A 19627-nucleotide genomic window follows, 5' to 3' on the forward strand; every position below is an offset into this window, starting at 1 on the left:
AAGTTTATTAATTCAAAAATTCGCTGCAAACGAATGCTATTTGGATGATAAAACTTTGTATTTTTAAGGCTAAATACAATAAAAAACGCAACATAAACAGCAAAAGCGCTTCGTAAACGATACAATTTTTGTGAAATTATTTCATCAAGACAGCAAACATTTCAAACATGAACAAAAGCGTCAAAAAACACTACACACCATCAAATAATTTGACAAATATCTTATTTGCCAAACACTATATACATATAAGTATATTTTAAATTAAATTTTATATACAACAGGTTACAACACGTACACATATAACGACACAGCGCACACCGAGAGAGAGTTCGACGAGATATTATCAGTGACATACGAGGACGGCAAGTGGTCCAAGCCGTACTACGACTGCGGCGGCGGCAACATCTGGATGTTGACATACACCGTGCCTTTCTTTGGATATAGCAACGGCACTTATTTCTTCAAGTAAGGACACAATTTACCATAAATAATTTACAAAATAGTTAATAGTTACCACAAAATAGTTACATCACGTAATAAATGTAGCTTTTTTCGGTCTGTCGGTTTTAAGTTCGTCCAAAGATGAGACTTGTCTTCGCGTGCGTGTAAACTTTCACTAAATAATTAGTATTATTGTGAGAAAATCCTGGTTTTAAAGTTTGTCTCACAACAAAATACTTACGTATTTTATCGAATTTTGAAGGAAAATTTAAACAGAGTAAAAATTTGTTCGTGTTGGGAATAGAGAGTTCTTTGATAAATTGATCAAAGAAAACATCTTCTTTACTTAGCGGTTTATCAAACACAATTTAGGACACGATAAAAATGTTATTATTTATTTTTGTTTGAAGATTTTAAAACAGTTATTTACTTATCTTTATATCTAATTTCTTAATTTTTTTTATCTTTTTAAGAAACTTGCACAATCTTACTTCTTACTAATATTATAAATGCGAAAGTTTAGATTGGTGGATGTTTATTTGATGGTATCACCGGAACGGCTCAACGGATCTTGATGAAATTTGGCACAAATGTAGAACATAGTCTAAAAGAACATATAGGCTACTGTTTACGTTTTTTAATTCCGCGCGGAGGAAGTCACGGGCGAGAACTAGTATTTTTATATATATTTGTAAAATAAAACTCTTTGGTAGTCATACTTGCTTACATAACTTACATTTGGAAATAGATGTTATCTAATATAAAAAAGTGAGAAAACGCAAACACTATGATATAGTTAATGTTGTATACAAGCTACTCAACATTCTGCTACGTAAGTTGAGATATAACACTGTAAGTGTACTTTATTTACACAAATATGCCATTACTCTTTTAGATACAATTTCTTGATACTGGATATAAAAGCTATTCGTGAACTTTATTACATAAAGGTAAAGGTACAAAAATAACATTTATATTATTTCATAGAGTTCGCTTTTTATTTTAGGGCTCTAAATTATATTGTTAAAAAAACTTAATTAGTTGTCTATGTGTTCTTCCAGACTATGTTATCTATGTCAAATTTCAGCTTCATCCATTGTGTCGTTCTGGAGATACCTTCTAACAAACATTAATCTAAACAGTTCCATTTCCAATAGACTAGCTGTCGCCCGCAACTGCGTCCGTGCGGAATTAAAAAAGAAATACACATAACAAGTAATCTATGTGTTCTTCCAGACTATGATCTACATCTATGCCAAATTTCATCGATATCCATTGTGCCGTTTTGGAGATACTCGTACATTCAAACAAACATCCATCAATCTAAACATTCACATTTATAATATTAGTAATATTAATAAGATTAGTAAAAAAGTAAGATAGACTTCTTTTGAATATTTTTATTTGCTAAATAATTGACATTACAAAATAAACATAATTTTTTATTATGAAATTAAAATATAAATTATGCGAGGACAAATAGTAATTACTGGTTTTCATTATTTTTCGAACCAAAAAGAAATATAGTAAGGGCTAGATAATTAACCTCGGTTAAATTGCGTGTTTGCAAAAACTGTATTAGAATTTTATTTAAAGGCGGGGCAACAATGTCAAAGTATTACAGAGGTCTTCTATTTAGCCGTCTAAATAAAGGTTTTCATTCGATGGCATTTACAAATTACTTTTAGTTATAAAACAGGTATGTACTCTATCAAAAGTAAAAGCGTGATCCTTTACTATTTAAATCGGTTCTGTACATGTTTTTTTTTTAACATTAATTATTTATTGTAAAAGACTTACACATATTTATGATATATAGTCGTAAAACAAATTTTATGAATAAGTTTGAAAAAAAATTAATAACTTTTTTTGCAAATTGTTAATAGTTTCAGACAGTTCAGACCAATTTTAACATATAATTGCTAACCTAACGTTATGCTGTTCCTTATGCTTACCCTTTGTTTTCTACTTGCCACACACGTCTTATAACAAGGTTAAATTGAACCAAAGATTATAGAAACCATATTTCGGTGACTGCGTTTTAAGTTGAAGAGAAATACCCATCGTCATAATATATAGATATAACCTACGGAATTCTGGCCTTTTATATATTTTCTTGGGCTTCGAAATTCAAAATTTGTGTAGCAATTTAAGAATAGTCTTAACATTACCGAGCGTCTACATGCCGTCGACTCGAGGAACCCTAAATTGGTTTCTCGTCATTCGTCAGTCCCATTTAACATTGTCGTCGGAGCAATAGCAAAGATTGGGTCGACTGATAGAGCGGTCGAAATGGATTATTCTGAGATGTCACGAAAGTATTCAATCGTTAGATAATAACCATTTCACCTTAGATACAAACGCGATAGTAATTTTCTGTACGAATAGAAATCAGCTGACTTTTTCAGTGTTAATCAAATATTTTTCAATAAAAACGTAGATAATCAATATTATTTTGGTAACATTAAATATTAGGTGTTACCGTATTTGGTATGTTGATGTTACAATATATATATTTAAAATTAATGTAGAGAATTCACCGGCCTTAAGTAAAGATCAAACTTTAATCTTGTAAAGTTATCATCAATTAGAAAAATAAAAAATAAATTACTCTTGTAATTAAATCGCTTTTTAACTGTAAAAAAAGACGGTAATATTTACGACCTTCATTAAGGACACAGTGACGCTGCATAAATATTAATTATTTCATAAAAGCAACATATAAACGCGTTTATAGGATAATTAGAACCTACCATTAAAGATACTAGACGCCTTATGGCACATAAGAATGTGACGTAGTGTATTTGACTGCTTTTTTTGTTATACGTTGTCTATTATTGTCTTGATTCTTATCATAAAACATTGTCTTTTTAACTTTGAAACAAACATCCGTTAAAAATATTATTTTACGAATTAATAGAAAAGTCGCAAATACTATTGGCATATTCTTAAAAAACATTACAAAATACTAATTTTTTCAAGCTTTATATAAGGCTCTTACATTTCGTAAATATTTTTTTGATTTCAACTTAACATGCAACCAACAACAACCTATCCTGATTATTACAAGATCGTATATTTTTCTTTGCAAGATTATAAAGCCCCTTCAGAGCCCCTTTTCATGAATAAAAGTGTCGATCACAATGTTTTGAAATAAAACATTTGCACTATAAATTAATACTTATATAGAACATTATATTTTTTTTATAAAGACAAAAAGAAAACAACACGCATATTATATTTATTTATTTTATAGCTGGATAATTTATGCAGCACTGTGCTTACCTTAGTATTATACAGCACATATATCAGTTTGCTGAAGGAAGGAGACATTGTCTGCGGCTCTTATCACACGCACCGACGTTCACTTCAGTTTATTTTTTACTGTTTATGTAATGTTTTTAAAAATTCATTGTAATAGTATATTTAAGAGTAAAATAATAAAGTTTAATTTAATAAAGTGATGTTCTGTGTTACAAACTATGTTACATGTTTTTGATAGTATTTAAGAACACCCGTTATCAACGAGCATTCATTCGTAGATGTATGTATATCGAAGATGCGAGAGATTAACCGTGGGTTTTTGAAACCAAAATCACTGAATAAAACATATCGTCATCCCTGTCATTATCTTTAACAATAAAATATGTTTTAAACGGACTTTTTAGTTTCGGAAACCCATGGTAAGTACTCTTAATAACTTTGAGTGCTGCTGTAAATGTGTTCGATAATCACTAGTGTTACCTTTAGAGGCACGAGTGGTATCGACATAGACCTGCGACGTGTTGACATCGACCAATGCCCGTTAAAGCCAGGCTCTACGCAACTCAACATATTTGCAGGAACTGATAAGTGCAAGAAGAAAACCACTGAGGTAAGCTTTTTATTCAATACATAATATAGTATTAACAACTGTATTTGATTTTATTATCCCTCATTTGCTTCAATATTAAACGAAGTGATTTAAGAAATAGAAATGTGACTTCCTTAAGTAAGTAAGTTAAGTACTGCTTACAGTAGTATAAGTACTTTAGTACATACATATTGGTCAAGCATTTCGCAAGCCCACGCATAATAATGTTTCAATAGCCATGGTTTGTCATAAATCCCCGCTAGGCGCTAGAGTTATGTTATAGCAGCACTGACGTATTATAAAGCTAAAAGATATTTAAAAGAAGACTAAGTCTTTTATGGTAAGGCGTAAAATCCTTCATATCATATTATCAAGATCGTGCTCAAGGTTTCCAAATAGCTTTCACAGTTATTACACTTAATACGTATTTAATTTTAAGTAACAAAGTTGCAATTACAAACGTCGCTACTTCAACAAATTTACTTTCTCGTTTGAGAAAATTTTCTGTTCAAACTTCAACATGCGGGTAATGTTTAACCTAAAGCATTAACTCTCTCCTTGCATACAACATGTAAACAAACTCTTATAAACGCAAGGTTTGAGCTTAAACGATGTAAACTTTCATGACCTTTTACCTGACTTGTTAATTTGTAAATTACTAGATTTTCCCCTCGACTCCGGTTGCAGAGAATTAAAAAAAACTTAATTATTGACCTATGTGTTTTTCAAGACTGTGTTCTATTACTTTGCCATATTTCAGCGGAATCCGTTTAGTCGTTCTGGACATACCTCCTAACAAACATTCATTTAAACATACAAACTATCGCAATTATAATATTTGTAATTAGATAGATTGAGTAAAATTATGTATGGAGATAAGAATGAACCTGATTTGTATTTATTAATAGATACATACAAAGAAATCAACTTCTGGATTTCAACTAACTAACTAGGATGACGCAGTGACCCAAAGTGGGCCTTGTCCTCCGACAACAAAAGTCTCCACTTTCTCTGATCCCGCGCCGTCCCGACCCAGTCTCGGACCTGCAGGTCCCGAAGATCCCTATCCACCTCGATCGGATTCGATCGATTGGATTTCAAGATCAACTTATTACTGAATCTTTGGCCACAAACTCATCCGTGCCTTAATCAGTAAACACCATGTAGTTACTATATTTTTTTTTAAACCACAATAATTTCAAGATCTTCTTTTGTTTTAAAACATCAAATTAATAACCGTCAAATACAAATTGCTGTCAAAAAAGAGATCTAAATGCGAATTTATTTCATGAAGAAAAATTTGTAGGAGGAAAATAATTTATAAAACACCGGACACTAAGGGATTCTGTCCATCAAAAAGCAGAGTCGTCTTTCTTTGTTCCGCAAAGAAAATCGGCTTAAGCTTCGGGGACTTAAATAACAGCGGCGAAAAATTGAACGGCGCGAGAAACAGATGTTTCCAAAGCCCGCTCTTCACTCTTTTAAATCTATGCTTTGTTTGAGTCATTTATCAGAACGTTTGCGGCAAAATTAAACTTGTAGTTTGCAGAAATGCTTCTTGATTGCACTAGTTTTAAATCTACTTTATACAGGCGGGTAAAAAAATGAATTCAATTTTTATAGAAGGCATGAATAATAATTTTAATATAAATTATAACCGTGATTTTTTTTATATTACAAGGTGGCAAACGAGCAAGCGGCCACATGAATTTGCCGAAATGGCGAAGCGACCGCTGCCCATAGACATTCGCAATTGCAGTTGCGTTCCCTACCCTAATCGACGAAGGAAGAGACGCACAAAAAGATATTATCGAACCTTCCTATGCATCTTCTCCTCCATCAAATCCACCTCCCCTTACCATCCTTTTCTTATAAGAAAAGGGGTGGGAAGGGAAAGAGGGCTAAAATTAGGATTAAATAAATAAATAAATAAAGAAAATTGCTAAGTATGATATTACTTGATCAATAATAACAAATGTGTGTGTTTTAGTTCTTCTGTAGTTTCCACTATTTGCAGGTACACATAATGAGGGTTACAAAACGGTTAATAATTCTTATACAAAGATCAACTTATATTATAAATGATATTTTATTTTTTTTCTGTTTTATCATGTCCGACAAATTGCTGTATTTTTTATGAAAGCAGTAAGCTCTGACAAAGTAGTCAATTACGGCCATCCTCTGGAGACTTGTTACGTAACGAATTCCTTGAATAATAATGAAATCCCAGTGCGTGCCGGTACCCGGGCTGGGCTTCAGGCGGGGCTCGTACCGCTGCCTCTGTCGACGAGGATTCTACTTCCCCAACACCACCGCAGAACATCGATACTACAATGGAAGCGATATCGAAGAGGAATATGAAAAACATCTTTTGGTAAATGTTTTAATTACTACGATTTTGTTTTGTTTCTTTCTTTAACTTGATCCTCTTTTCTTTTCTGGAAAGTCACGGTTTAAAGCTCGTAACACTTTGCATATCGAATAGGGAATCTTAATATTTCAACTCACATTTTAAATCCACTCTTAGTTTTTGGTCCGACTTGAATTTTCTTTGCAGCATCAGCTATCTCTGTACTCAAAAATCTCGGCGTTCGAGTGCCTGCCATGCGCGGAAGGTTGCGAAGCATGCGTGGATGGGTCGCCATGCGTCGCCGCGCTCAACTGGGTCGTCAGAAGTTCTATCTTGGCGCTGGCCTGCTTTGTCATATCCTGTTTGCCTTTCATCGTTTACTTCACTATTAAATACGGACACGTCAGGGTAAGTGGCTTTACAGAAGACAAATTCGTCAATAGCTATTGATAGTGGATTTGGCTGCGAGTGGGCGTACCTAAAATGCACACTGCTCTACACTACTATTTTTTTATATTATCCAGGTTGTCCGAGCTGCCAGTCCTGCGCTCCTCAGAGTGATAGTACTGGGAGCGGCCCTGATCTACTGCACCACTCTGGTGATGTACGGCAGGCCGACCGTGTTCACCTGCACGCTGAGAGTCTGGCTGCGTGAGGTCGGCTTCTGTCTTACGTACGGCGCGCTCATGCTTAAGACATGGAGGTTCGTTACATATTTGTCCCTGTTGGATATATGGCTTGTTGGAATTTCTGGTAGTGTTTTTAATATTTCAAAGTAACGTATCAATTCTCGGGTACCATAAAATAGATCAACGATCAAATAGTTGTCCAGTCAATAGTATAGTAGAAACTGAATGAGGCAAACGAACGACCTTATGTGGCGATGTCTTGTTAAGGAAATCGAAAGCAAACTCATAGTCGTGTCGAAATGTATTTTAGATTTAATCATAACAACAAAAATTGCCGTATCTTAAGGCCCACTTCACACAACATATGCTTTAAAAAATTTATTAAGAGCAATTTGTCTGATGTCGGCGAGCGAATCCGTCGCTTGGTTAAAGATAACTCGTTAATTTCCCAACCCCGGGATCATTTCATTACTGAGCGACAAAATTTGTACGACTTTTGCGAAGCCTTTAATAAAACCCTTAACCTTAAAGGTCTTATTCAATTTCCAGGTCGTAAATATTTAGATGACACACTTAAGTATCCCGGGCAACTGATGTTACAAAATAAATTGTATTCATTTATCCCTGCCGACGACTTAACCTTGTTGCGCGTTAGATTTGTAAACTTTTTAACTAACTTTTACTTGAGTATCACTTGACATTACAACTTAGGGAGGGATGTTTACAGAGAAATTTAACTATAGCGGGTTTAACTCTTTCAAAACTCACTATAATATTCGGATTTAAAAGAACGTATAGAAATTAATGAAGCATTAAACGAAGTTTTTTTTTCGATAGGATATCAATGATTTTTCAAGTGCGATCCGCCAAAGCTGTAAAAATATCGGACATGTACCTGCTGCGCCGTATCGGAGTGATAGTGGGCGTGGCTTGCGTGTTGCTGTCCATAAGAACGCTGGTGGCGCCCCCCGCTGTCATCGTTGGTCGCACCAGAGAAGACCTTAAAGCGTACTTATGTAACACAGACTGGTGGGACCATTCATTCACAACACGTGAGTTTTAGTAACTTATACCGGGAACTCGAGTCGAGTATACTATATCTCTCAGAGTCAAATATGAGTAGAAAACTGACCGTCAACTTCGGCCACCGAAGAAGCAACTTATGAAGAAGTATGTTAAAAGTATTATTGTCTATTAAAATTTTTATTATCATTTGTTTGTTATCAGTGGAAGTGATATTTCTGATGTGGGGCATCCGGCTATGCATCATGGTGCGAAAGGCGCCCTCCGATTTCAACGAGAGCCGCTTCATCTCTATGGCTATATACAATGAGTTCTTACTCTCTGGCTTCCTTAATATATCCATGTGAGTGTAAATTTAATTATTTAAAATTGATTCTTATTAATTTAAACGAATTAAAACGTTCGGATTGAAGACTTCATTACTAATTTTACTTATTCTTATACTACAGAATTAATAACTGTACCTTATGGAACTTTATTAAAGCTTTACGATACTAACATTACCACTATTGTAGTGTATACATATGTATAAGTAATTAGTTATACATTTCTCAAGTCTAATTTCAATCATGTTGAAAGGATTAGTTCTCTTGAATTCCGTAATGAAATTTATGTACTCGTATACTCACACTACAAACTGTAAAGTGATTACTCTCCGAGAGGACATTGTGTTGAAATGATTTATATTACATTAACAAATTTACCTTTACAGTAACAGAATTATAAAGCCTTGCTCTCTATTCATACTTAAGATTCAATATCCTTTACCAAACTGTTACTCTAAGAGCTATAATTTCGCAAATATATGTTGTTATGGCAAGTTATAGTCAGTCATATTGGTATAAAGAGCGTCACAGAACTCATCAACTGTGTGTATTTTCTTCGTTAGCTCATTATACGTGCCCACCAAGAGGGTACCCGATTTAGGGATGACTAGGCCATATTCAAAGCTGGCAATGTGCGGGTTGGTTGACTTCACACATATCATTGAATTTCTTGGCCGATATGTGCAAAATCACAATGTTTTACTTCACCGTATGAAAGTATACATTTTATTAGAGCACAACCAACTGGAGAAAAATAAATTTTATACGAAATAGAAATATTATTGTATGTAACATCTTATGGACAAGACAAGCGTGATTGTGCTGTTCTAGGTATTGTATTTCTTGAGTATAAATACATTGTCATAGACAATATATTACGACGAAACAATAAAATTGTATACCCTATTTATTATTGAACTATAGTCTTGAAATTATTTTATTCTTTTATTTCAAAACTAGCAGATGTAAGTAGAATATTTTAAGTCTCGTAAAACAGCAACAAGTCCATGGCTTATATGTTATTGACGTGATGACTACAAATAGACTGGCTATAAGACGTGGTATTTTGTGCCTATTCGATTTTCGCCATTTTTCGCTGATGGTACCGGTTGTAGCGGTGGTATGGATTCGAACTAATATCATAGATAGAATTAACTATCTCTTAACGTCAGCAAGCGCGTTTGTTTCGAAACGAAGCAAAAGCTGTAATTTCCAAGCAATCGCATATCCAGTTATAGAGTTCAGTGTATTAACTTAATCTTCTTTTCCAGGTTGTTCCTACAATCTCCGGCGAATCCGGATCTACTCTACATTATATTTTTTTGTCACACTCAGTTGACAGTTACATTACTCTTGTTGTTTATATTTGGAAGTAAGGTATGAATATTTTAGTTGCTACAGCACGAATGTACCTAGAGAATCCATTAGCACTATAAATTCATAAATTATTGGATAAAGGTTGACTTACACGGTCTGTTTCAAGCATTCGTTATATACAGATTCTAACGGTCAGCGTATGGCGATTACAAGTTGTTTTTTTTTTAATAATTGATAAACTAAACGACTTTTAAATACAACATTAAGAAAATATGTTGGAAATAGGATATGAGGCAATTGTTTTTGATCCTAGTTTGTTTTATGTAGGAAGTTAGTTATGACAACGTTTAATGTTATTGCAGGCGTACATGGTGTTTAGAGGGCACGGCAAAGACGACAGAGAGAAGACAGGCAAATTTCGCACTCGTCCCGCTGACTCTACCTACACTATGACAACAAACAATACTCATTTTTGTGACAATATGACTGAAAGGGAGTTAGAGGTAATTAAATTATAATTGTAACTTTTTACAAAACACAGCTACGCATTAACACCTTTGACAAAACTTGTTTAAATATTCTATATTTTTATTAGGAAGAATTCAAAAAATTGTGCAATCAACTCGATAAACTGCGAGAGCGTTGCGGCTCTAGTTCTAATATCGCTAGATGCATCACAGAGATGCAAGACGCCGCCATCCGGAACGAACGCAGAGGCAACACAAACGAACACTCAGCGCCTTTACGATTGAACAACGTATTCAATGCAGTCGCCGGACGACTGATGTGCAATGTTACCCCGGTCGAAGAGTCGAGCAGCAGCGGCAGAGATATAGTGTTTGAAGCACCGCCCGCTTATAGACAAAGAGCGACCCCAACCAAAAGCGGAGAAACCAGCAATGCAGAACAAAGTCAAACTGACGTCACAACTGATTCACCGAAAAAGAAAGATGACCAGGAATCGAAGGAGGAAGCACAAAATGGTGTTTTTAGAATATCCGGGGAAGCTAATTGCAGCGATGTTCGGCCTCCAGACGTGTCTAACATAAATGCACCGAGCACAAGTACAGCTAATAGAAATCCACTAAGTACTAGTATAATCAGAAATTTGCCGAGTACAAGTTCTACTGATAGAAATGCACCTAGTACAAGTACAGACAGCAGAAATGTACCGAGCACTAGTACGGTAGACAGAAATTTGCCATGTACTAGTGCAACTAACAGAAATGTACTTAATACAAGTACAGACAGCAGAAATGTACCGAGCACTAGTACGACAAACAGAGATATACCCAGCACTAGTACAGTTAACAGAAATGTTCCGAGCACGAGTAACAGTGATAGAAGTGAAACAAGAACGAGTCCTAATGCTTCAGAATCAGTGAGAGGTGGTGTTCGCTCAGGTCACGCGAGGACTCACGCAATTGTTATCAATTTAGATGATAAAAGTCGTTTCACAGAAGAAGTAACGGTGTAAAATGTGAATCTATACGCCTGTACTTATAACCACTAAGTATTCATTAAGATTTATTAAGTTATTATATATAAAAGCAATACCTACTACAAAATATAGTTTATTATTTTTGTTAAATTTGATTTTAATTACGATTTAAGACTATATTTGATAGTAATCTTTTATATATTTGTGTTGTTTGCAAATTATTTTGACAGTATTAAAAGTATTTTAGAGTTGTTCTATATAAAAAGTATGTACATGCTAGTCTTTTCTGTGATTATTAGTTTAATAAGGTTAGTAAGAAAACTATAGGTAGTGTGAAGTCATAATAAAGCATATCAGATGTGTTTGCTATCTGCAAACTTTCTTGTATATAACATAGGAATTGTAAGACATATATTGTTATTTACTTTATAAAATTTGATTAAATAAAATTCGTCATTGTTATTTCAAAAAATATCAAAAAGTATGTAAAAGTTATTTCATTCTATAAAGTTTATTGATTTATTAAAGTTATTATGAATTTTATTTAAAACATAAAAAAAATATTTCATAAAGATCTCTTTAAAAATATATAGCGGATATTAAAGACGTTTAGTGAACACATTTTGTTGTAAATATAGGTGTAAGTGTTAATGTAAATATTATGAAGGAAAAAGTTATCTATGCTTCCATACATACATCAGTCATACAATTTTAATACTTTATATTTACGCTTTTTAAATAATAATAATCCATTAATTACCAATTTCATAAAAATTTCTACAGATTCTTAGATCGTTACATTTAACAATAAGAACTACTTTCAATTTAAAAAAAAACTTTTAATGTATCCAATCCAATATAGTATCCAACATTCGTATTACATTTTCCCTTCCATTGATAAATCATTAGTCTTCTTTATATTTCTCTATTTATCACTTAAGAAGTTATTCATACCAAAGAATGTTTTTTAAACATTAAACCTGAAACCTTGGATTTCTATAAAAGCCTTGTTTAGTCATGTTTGCAGTCACATTAACTATATAAAATATTGAAATATTGATCAGAATTATACTTTGAACTCTTATGTATATCTTAATTAGATCTACATAAAAATTATAATGAGATAAGTCCCGTAGAAACCATCCAATATTACTAGAATGTTTTTAATTGCTATCCAATTTACAGTATTTTTGTAAATAAGATGTTAAAATTGTACATAATTGTATATTATATGCTTTTAATGTAAAAATTATAATAAATATCAATGTATAACAAGTTAATTTGTTAATGTTAGCAATTACATAAGGCTTTTTAACATTTCCAACAGTTATAATTCTCAGTAAGTAGAATTAATATTTTCTTCCTAACATTGTATTAAATAGATCAACAGATAAACGTGATCGGGCAAAAATATTTAAATTACAGAGATCATAATAAACCAAAATTACTCAAAATATTTCTGTGTTTCATTGCCTAAACTCACTGATCCTACTTAAATGCCTGTTGAAGTTCCTGATAGTTGATTTTATCTCTATTATTATTAGTTCGAATCCTCACCACTTCTGCAAATGGCAACCGACAACGCCAAAATGGCGAAAATCTATTAGGCACAAAATACTACGTTTTATAGCCAGTCCATTTATAGAGGTCAATGACTAAACTGTATAATTTTTAATGCAATTTTTAGTTTCGTTCTTTGAATATATAAAAACTCTTTTTTATCAAAACCTCGTTTAATACAAAAAAAAAATTAAATTGACAAATAAGGAAAATTGAATTAAAAACCTCGCGTCAAAAAATGAAATATCGGATTTGTGGCAAACCGAAGCGTGAGAGGCCAGTTATGTAATTATATTATACGCTGTCATATTGAAAATACAAAAATGGCTATTCAGTTCTCATCGCCATGTTACAAATTATATCAATTCCAGGTCTGTATACAACTTTAATACCGTCTTCCATTTTAATAGACTTAGATGTAGTAAAAGAAGAAACGAACAAGCGACCACCTGAATTCGCCGAAATAGCGAAGCGACAACTGCTTATAGACATCCGCAATTGTAGATTGCCTACCTTTAATCGACGGACGAGGAGGCGCACAGAAAGAGAATCATCCCGTCACCATACTCTAATTCTGAAATACTCTAATACTAAAAAATTATACATGCTTGGTGTACAAAAATTGCGTAAATGTCAACCAGCCCACATGTGTTACAAGGTCCCAAACTAGGTGATATTTTAGTGAAATACCATCATTTCTAATTTTTTAATATATAATAATCAATTACCTGATAAAATAATTTTTCTATTCCTGTTATTGTAATGGTCAATGGACCTGGTCCTCAAAACATTTGCAATATAATTCATTAAAAGCTAATGATACGATATTTAGCTATGGATTGTCTATTGCCGACAAATATATTAATCAATTATATTTGATGATAATGTTAGTACAGAAAGAAAGCTGATCAATTTATATATCACTTACGATAGGACTTTTGTAGCAATTGAACCATGCATTATTAATATGACCACTCACAAATATGTTGACCTTTGTTTATTTAGGTTAGTACAGTTATTTCTACTTATATATAAGTCTGTAGTTCAGGGATATTTTTCACAAAGAAATTCGCAGAATTATATTTGTTATAAATTATCGTATCTTTTGAATTTTTCTTTTCTCTAGACCGTCGATGTTTAAAGAAAAGTCTCTTATTATCACTTATTACTTCAGCACATATTCTAAACAGTATTTCCGAAGGCAGATATATGATGGATACGTGGGAGAAAACATTTATGGGTCGCACTGTACGTAATTAATTTAGTACATTATCACAACACGTTTCGTCTAACTTTCTATAAAAACATATATTTATCTTAAATTTTCTAGTTAACCATGTCTCAAGCCTCCTGTAATCAATACGCCAGTGAATCTAAAAAAGCTGTCGAATTATTTAGATCCTGGCTGCAAACACATGAAGAAGCTCAGGTAACTCGTATATTGACTTTCACGTTATCAAAGTGTAACTCTGTTCTAAATTTATGATATTGTAACAGATAATGGTGGGCAGCGTTCTGATCGTGTTTGGTCTGTGGTGGCTGGCGCGCACGCTGTTCACTCTGGTCGTCAACCTACTCTGTCCACTCCTGTTTGTCCTCCTTGCTGTTGTAAGATATTATTGTTGTATTTGTTAAATGCGTACCACCTTAGCATTTGAAATACGCGTAGATGTAAACAGCCTCGTCTCCTTACGATATTAACCTTTGGACAATTCAGTAGGTACAAAAAAGAAGTGTCAGGAAGCTATAATAGATTAAAATATATTTTAGTCGTGAATCTTAGATAAAGTAGCAAAATTTAAATTTAAACAGTTGTTTAGTAAATTAGGTAAATTGTTCAGCGTCAATGTAAGCACTTTATTAGTGCAACAATTTTTGAAGTGAAATGAATAGACATGTTTTTTTTTTGTTGCGGCGTAAACAAAAACCTCTCAACATTTGATGTAAGAAAAGTTAATAACAAAAGACCGTCCTTTTCTATTCAATAGTTCATGAATACAGTAGTTGTTCCCTCATCCAACGTAAATGCAAATCTCAAGTAATTGTGCTCTGAAAGTGAACGACTTGAATGAATCCTTTTATCTTGTTACAAAAAATAAAACATGTATAGACAATGGTATCTACAGCATGTTTAAAAATTTTAAAAAATACCAAAGAACAATTAAAATCTTCATTTATTCTCACACTAACTTTTGCCCGCGACTCCATTCACGCGGATTTAAAAAAAACTTATTAAGTAGCTTATGTGTTCCTCCAGATTATGTTCAACATCTGTGCCAAATTTCATCAAGATCCGTTCGACCGTTCTGGAGATATCTTCAAACAAACATCCATCCATCCATCTAAACATTCGTATTTTTAATATTATATTTATCATGTATTGAAAACTATAATTTTACTTCCACAAGGTTAACCTTTGAAATGTTTTTTTTGATAATTTTTTTTAACGCACTGTACATAAAAAACTCATTTGATAACATTTACTTTACAGATTTGCGTGCCTCAGCTTCGAGTATCTCTCTTGGGTCAAAATTATCCAATAGTTGCAAATTTGTTGAGAAGTATTTTGCTCAAAATGGCTGATAGTCTCAGTACCGCTGCCTAAATTGTTCACGCAATAAATCACTTTTGAAATTGATTTTTTTGTCATTTTATTGTGTCTTAAGCATTAATTTTTAGACTGCAATAAAGTGCTAGAGTGCTAAAGTGGTCTTTAAAACCTATACTTAGCTACGTTATTTATTAAAAAAATAAATTGACTTACAATAACAATCTTGATAATTAAGCAAGAAGTTAAGAATAAATAAGGAAGCAATTGTAAAAGCAGCAAAATTTGTATAAAACTTAACAAACCTCAATGTAAAGTAAAGGATAATCTCAATTCAAACAGCATAATTGCAAAGCGAACGACTGCGGGAAGTTGCCAACTTCAACACAAACTGAAGATTATTTGAAGTGAAATCGTTCGGTAACCAGAAAACCTTTAATTTGTTTTCTTCTACCAATTTATACGGGAAAAGTTGCGCAATAAAATGTTACTTTACAACTTTGCTAATCATTTAAAAATGGGCTCAATAAAAAGACCATAACTTTAAGCTATAAAAAAGTGATATTAAAGTTGGTTTGTATCAAGCAATATAATATATTTCTTTCAAATTTACATAGATATTTATAACTTTATAAATTATAAAATAATTTTATATAAACAAAGATTTCAGAAGTATATTGGCTTAATAGATCTCCTTGACCTTCGGCCATTATATTCATTTATCAAATAAGTTTTCTAGCAGGATGTCTTTTCTCATCAGTGGAATAAAACAAAACTAATAACAAATAGAGGTTGCCACCAGTTCCAAGAGAAATCATGTTCAAGTACAAAAGTATCACAAAGCCGAGTGATATTGAAAAAGTACGCGGAGAGTTTGCGTGTTGAATAAACATGTAAACGTTTCATCAAAAAGTTTGGACAAAGTTAAATGAACACGGAGACTGGAAAGATATTTGGTAAATTACATTGACAAATCTATTTTATAATCATAAAAAGAATTACATTAAATATTAGTGAAAAAAAAACATACTGTAAGTATCTAAGAAACAAAAATTAATTGAAATAAACCATTGATATTTCAAAAAGGCCACAAACGGCTATATTTACAGACATACCAATCGACGACAAGTACAAAAATAGTACATCCACTATACACTGGATTGAAAAAAAAATACACACGAGAAATATGAGTGTCAGTCGCAACATGACACAGCCGTGTCATTTCGTGTTACATATTTTGTTAGCCTGCGACATGTCTCGTCAATCATTCACTGGATAACATATTTTAGGTAAGAAAGAATTTTCATCCTCCGACGAAGTACAAAGAAAAATAAGAGATTTATGAAATAAAAAAAACGTATGTACATTCTTACACACTGACATGTATCAGATTAATATTTTGTACATATATATTTTACGTTTTGCATTTAAATGTATTTTATACAGTTATATTTGTACATATAGTTTCATATATCGGGACGCTTTTTGGTGTTGTATATTCCGACCACTCTATCATGAAAATGACCTTTGTTTATCTGAAAATCTATACAAAAAAAGGTAAAATTATACCGATCTAACTTCATTAACAGGCAGCCAAGTTGAACGACGAAAAGCTTTGACATTTTCACGTCTACGTAGCCGCTCTTTAATGAATATGAACATGAAAACATGTGCCTTAAAAATAATCCGTAGACTTCTTACCGGTGGTTTCTGAGACTTAAATTTCTATATCTTCTATACATATAAAAAAAAGTCGTGTTAGTTACACTATTTATAACTCAAGAACGGCTGAATCGATTTGACTGAAAATGATGGTGGGCAGGTAGCTTAAAACCAGGAAACGGACATAGGAACTTTTTTATCTTGTGTGCATTTTTTTTATTCCGTACGGACGAAGTCGCGGGTAAAAGCTAGTAAAGCATATATTCCTCCCTGTCATTATCTTTGACAAAACAGAGATAACAATATATTTTAAAAGGGGATCTTAGTCTCAGAAACAAAAGATCTTGTACCTTACAAATCTCCAATTTCTGCTAGGAATTATAATATGTTGCAGTAAATTTTCTAGATGCTTTCATATATTTATTTAAGAATAAAATTAAATAATTGGCAAAAGAAGTACGATTATTTGCATTGCACTGATTACAGAAATTCACAGAAACTTATATCAAACTAGCTTTTACCCGCGACTCCGTCCGCGCGGAATAAAAAAAAATAGAAAACGGGGTAAAAATTATCCTATGTCCTTTTCCTGGTCCTAAGCTACCTGCCCACCAATTTTCAGTCAAATCGATTCAGCCATTCTTGAGTTATAAATAGTGTAACTAACACGACTTTCTTTTATATATATAGATAACAAGACTTACGTCAGAAGAATAAAATTGGCAATGTTAAAACAGTGATAACCGATAACGTAAACATTTCGAGAATGCGGCTGACATAAATAAAATAAAGAGAAAAAACGTTTTCGTTAATTTTATTAAATGGAATATATTTCTGATAATATTCATAATAGAAAAATATAATATAAAAGTAGATTATGAAGATATCGGACGCTAACTTCCACAATGTAATATTGATTGCCAACCGAACAAAATGCCAACCAAATCTCTTAGAATCCAAGATGGAAATATGTAACATTGTTTTAAATTTACATTTACTTCATTTAAAAATCATCAACAACAGATGTAAAAAAAAAACAACCGGCATATTTAAATTATTTGTCAATTTCTAAAACAATGTAAAACATTTAATGAAACTAAATAAATATAAATTAATTGTACGAAATAACAATTAGGACTGTTATAAATAAGGAAGGCAAGTCCAATAATCTATTTATAATGAGTCTTGTGGGAGCCACTACAGCGCGGAGTCCATTTTAATAATAATGTGTGGTCAAAATAAAATAAACATACTTATCCGACAATCTGCTTATCAGCCGCTCCACATTATATTTTACATAGGCAAATCTTTAAAAAACTACTCAAGTAAATAAATTCGTAATTTCTATCACACACTAAATAATAAATCAATTAATGAATAACAATTTTACTCAAATAATAGCTATAGCCCACGACTCCGTCCACGCGGAATTAAAAAAACGATGTTCTATATGTGTGCCTATAATAGAGATCCGTTGAATCGTTCCCGAGATACCTTCAAACAAACATCCATCTAAACATTTGCATTTATAATATTAATAATATAAATTTCTTCAACTAGTGAATGTTTTAAGTTTCATTTGTTTCAGTTATTTGCATTAAAACGTAGGTAAATCTTGTGAGCTGTGTAGACGAAATTCGTAAAGGTATTTCTTAATACCACACAATTTAACTTTGAAACTCGCTGCTCGATTCAATAATTCTGTTATAAAACTTTCGCCCAGAGTTTTGTAATTACGCCGCTTTTGCCAGCCGTGAATTGTATCACAGAAAATTTAACACTTAAATACTTTCGCTTCTAATTGAGAAATTTAACATAAATAAAGAATTAGCCAATGGCGGTTACAAGTCGACAAATTATGTATTATAATTTAGAGTTATTGAAAGAACATGATCAATATTAAAAAAAAACCCAGATAATTAATGAAAACTAGAACGTTATGTTAGTTTTTTCATACAAAAATGCATCTATTTACGACAAGTTACCTGTAACCATAAAGCATGTTTGCGCTAATTTTTATTAACATTTTTCTTAATAAATATAAAGACTCAAGTATTCTAAGTATCTCAAAGACTTATATAAATAAGCCTAATGTTCGCGAAAAAATATAATACAATTTTAATACAAAATAAAATACATTTTAGTTTAAGCAAAAACTTTGAGCAAAATCTGGTGATAACACTTCGAGTGCTCTTTCATAGTTTCAATATTGAAGTAGCAAAACTTTCACAAGAAGCGGATAATAATAGTATTGTTCAAAATTAGTTTACGCCGACATTATTTTTGAATTTATTAATCACTAGCTGTTGCCCGAGACTGTCCGCGCGGAATTAAAAAACAACTTTATAAGTAGCCTATGTTTCTAGACTATGTTCTACATCTGTGACAAATTTCATCAAGATCCGTAGACTCGTTTCCGATATACCTTCAAACAACCATCCATCCATCCAAACATTCGCATTTATAATTGGTTACGC

General features: G+C 32.4%; 2 protein-coding genes across 2 annotated transcripts in view; both read left to right on the top strand.

Moving 5' to 3' along the window:
* Positions 1-11443, top strand: part of LOC106716068 (probable G-protein coupled receptor 158) — a 39407-nt gene extending 27964 nt beyond the window's left edge. Inside the window, exons 3-12 of the mRNA XM_014509499.2 lie at positions 282-465; positions 4192-4315; positions 6525-6668; positions 6852-7052; positions 7169-7347; positions 8111-8325; positions 8501-8639; positions 9894-9999; positions 10302-10442; positions 10535-11443. Coding sequence (XP_014364985.2) covers positions 282-465; positions 4192-4315; positions 6525-6668; positions 6852-7052; positions 7169-7347; positions 8111-8325; positions 8501-8639; positions 9894-9999; positions 10302-10442; positions 10535-11416 — 2315 coding nt within the window. The 3' untranslated portion in view covers positions 11417-11443. The remainder of the gene's footprint in view (positions 1-281; positions 466-4191; positions 4316-6524; positions 6669-6851; positions 7053-7168; positions 7348-8110; positions 8326-8500; positions 8640-9893; positions 10000-10301; positions 10443-10534) is intronic.
* A 2833-nt stretch (positions 11444-14276) lies between these two features.
* On the top strand, positions 14277-15550 carry LOC106716060. The gene is made up of 3 exons (XM_045684826.1): positions 14277-14369; positions 14438-14548; positions 15432-15550. Exons 1-3 carry the CDS (start codon positions 14277-14279, stop codon positions 15543-15545), a joined length of 318 nt encoding a protein of 105 aa, XP_045540782.1. The 3' UTR covers positions 15546-15550.
* Positions 15551-19627: the final 4077 nt, after the last annotated feature.

This window comes from Papilio machaon, chromosome 2, assembly GCF_912999745.1.
Source record: "Papilio machaon chromosome 2, ilPapMach1.1, whole genome shotgun sequence".
Classification (NCBI taxonomy): domain Eukaryota; kingdom Metazoa; phylum Arthropoda; class Insecta; order Lepidoptera; family Papilionidae; genus Papilio; species Papilio machaon.

Excerpts from the sequence above, each read along its gene's own strand:
- LOC106716060 (XM_045684826.1), top strand. The coding sequence starts at position 14,277 with ATGTCTCAAGCCTCCTGTAATCAATACGCCAGTGAATCTAAAAAAGCT. Across the intron at positions 14,370-14,437 it reads AAACACATGAAGAAGCTCAG|ATAATGGTGGGCAGCGTTCT; the intron begins GTAACTCGTATA and ends ATATTGTAACAG. Across the intron at positions 14,549-15,431 it reads TGTTTGTCCTCCTTGCTGTT|ATTTGCGTGCCTCAGCTTCG; the intron begins GTAAGATATTAT and ends TTTACTTTACAG.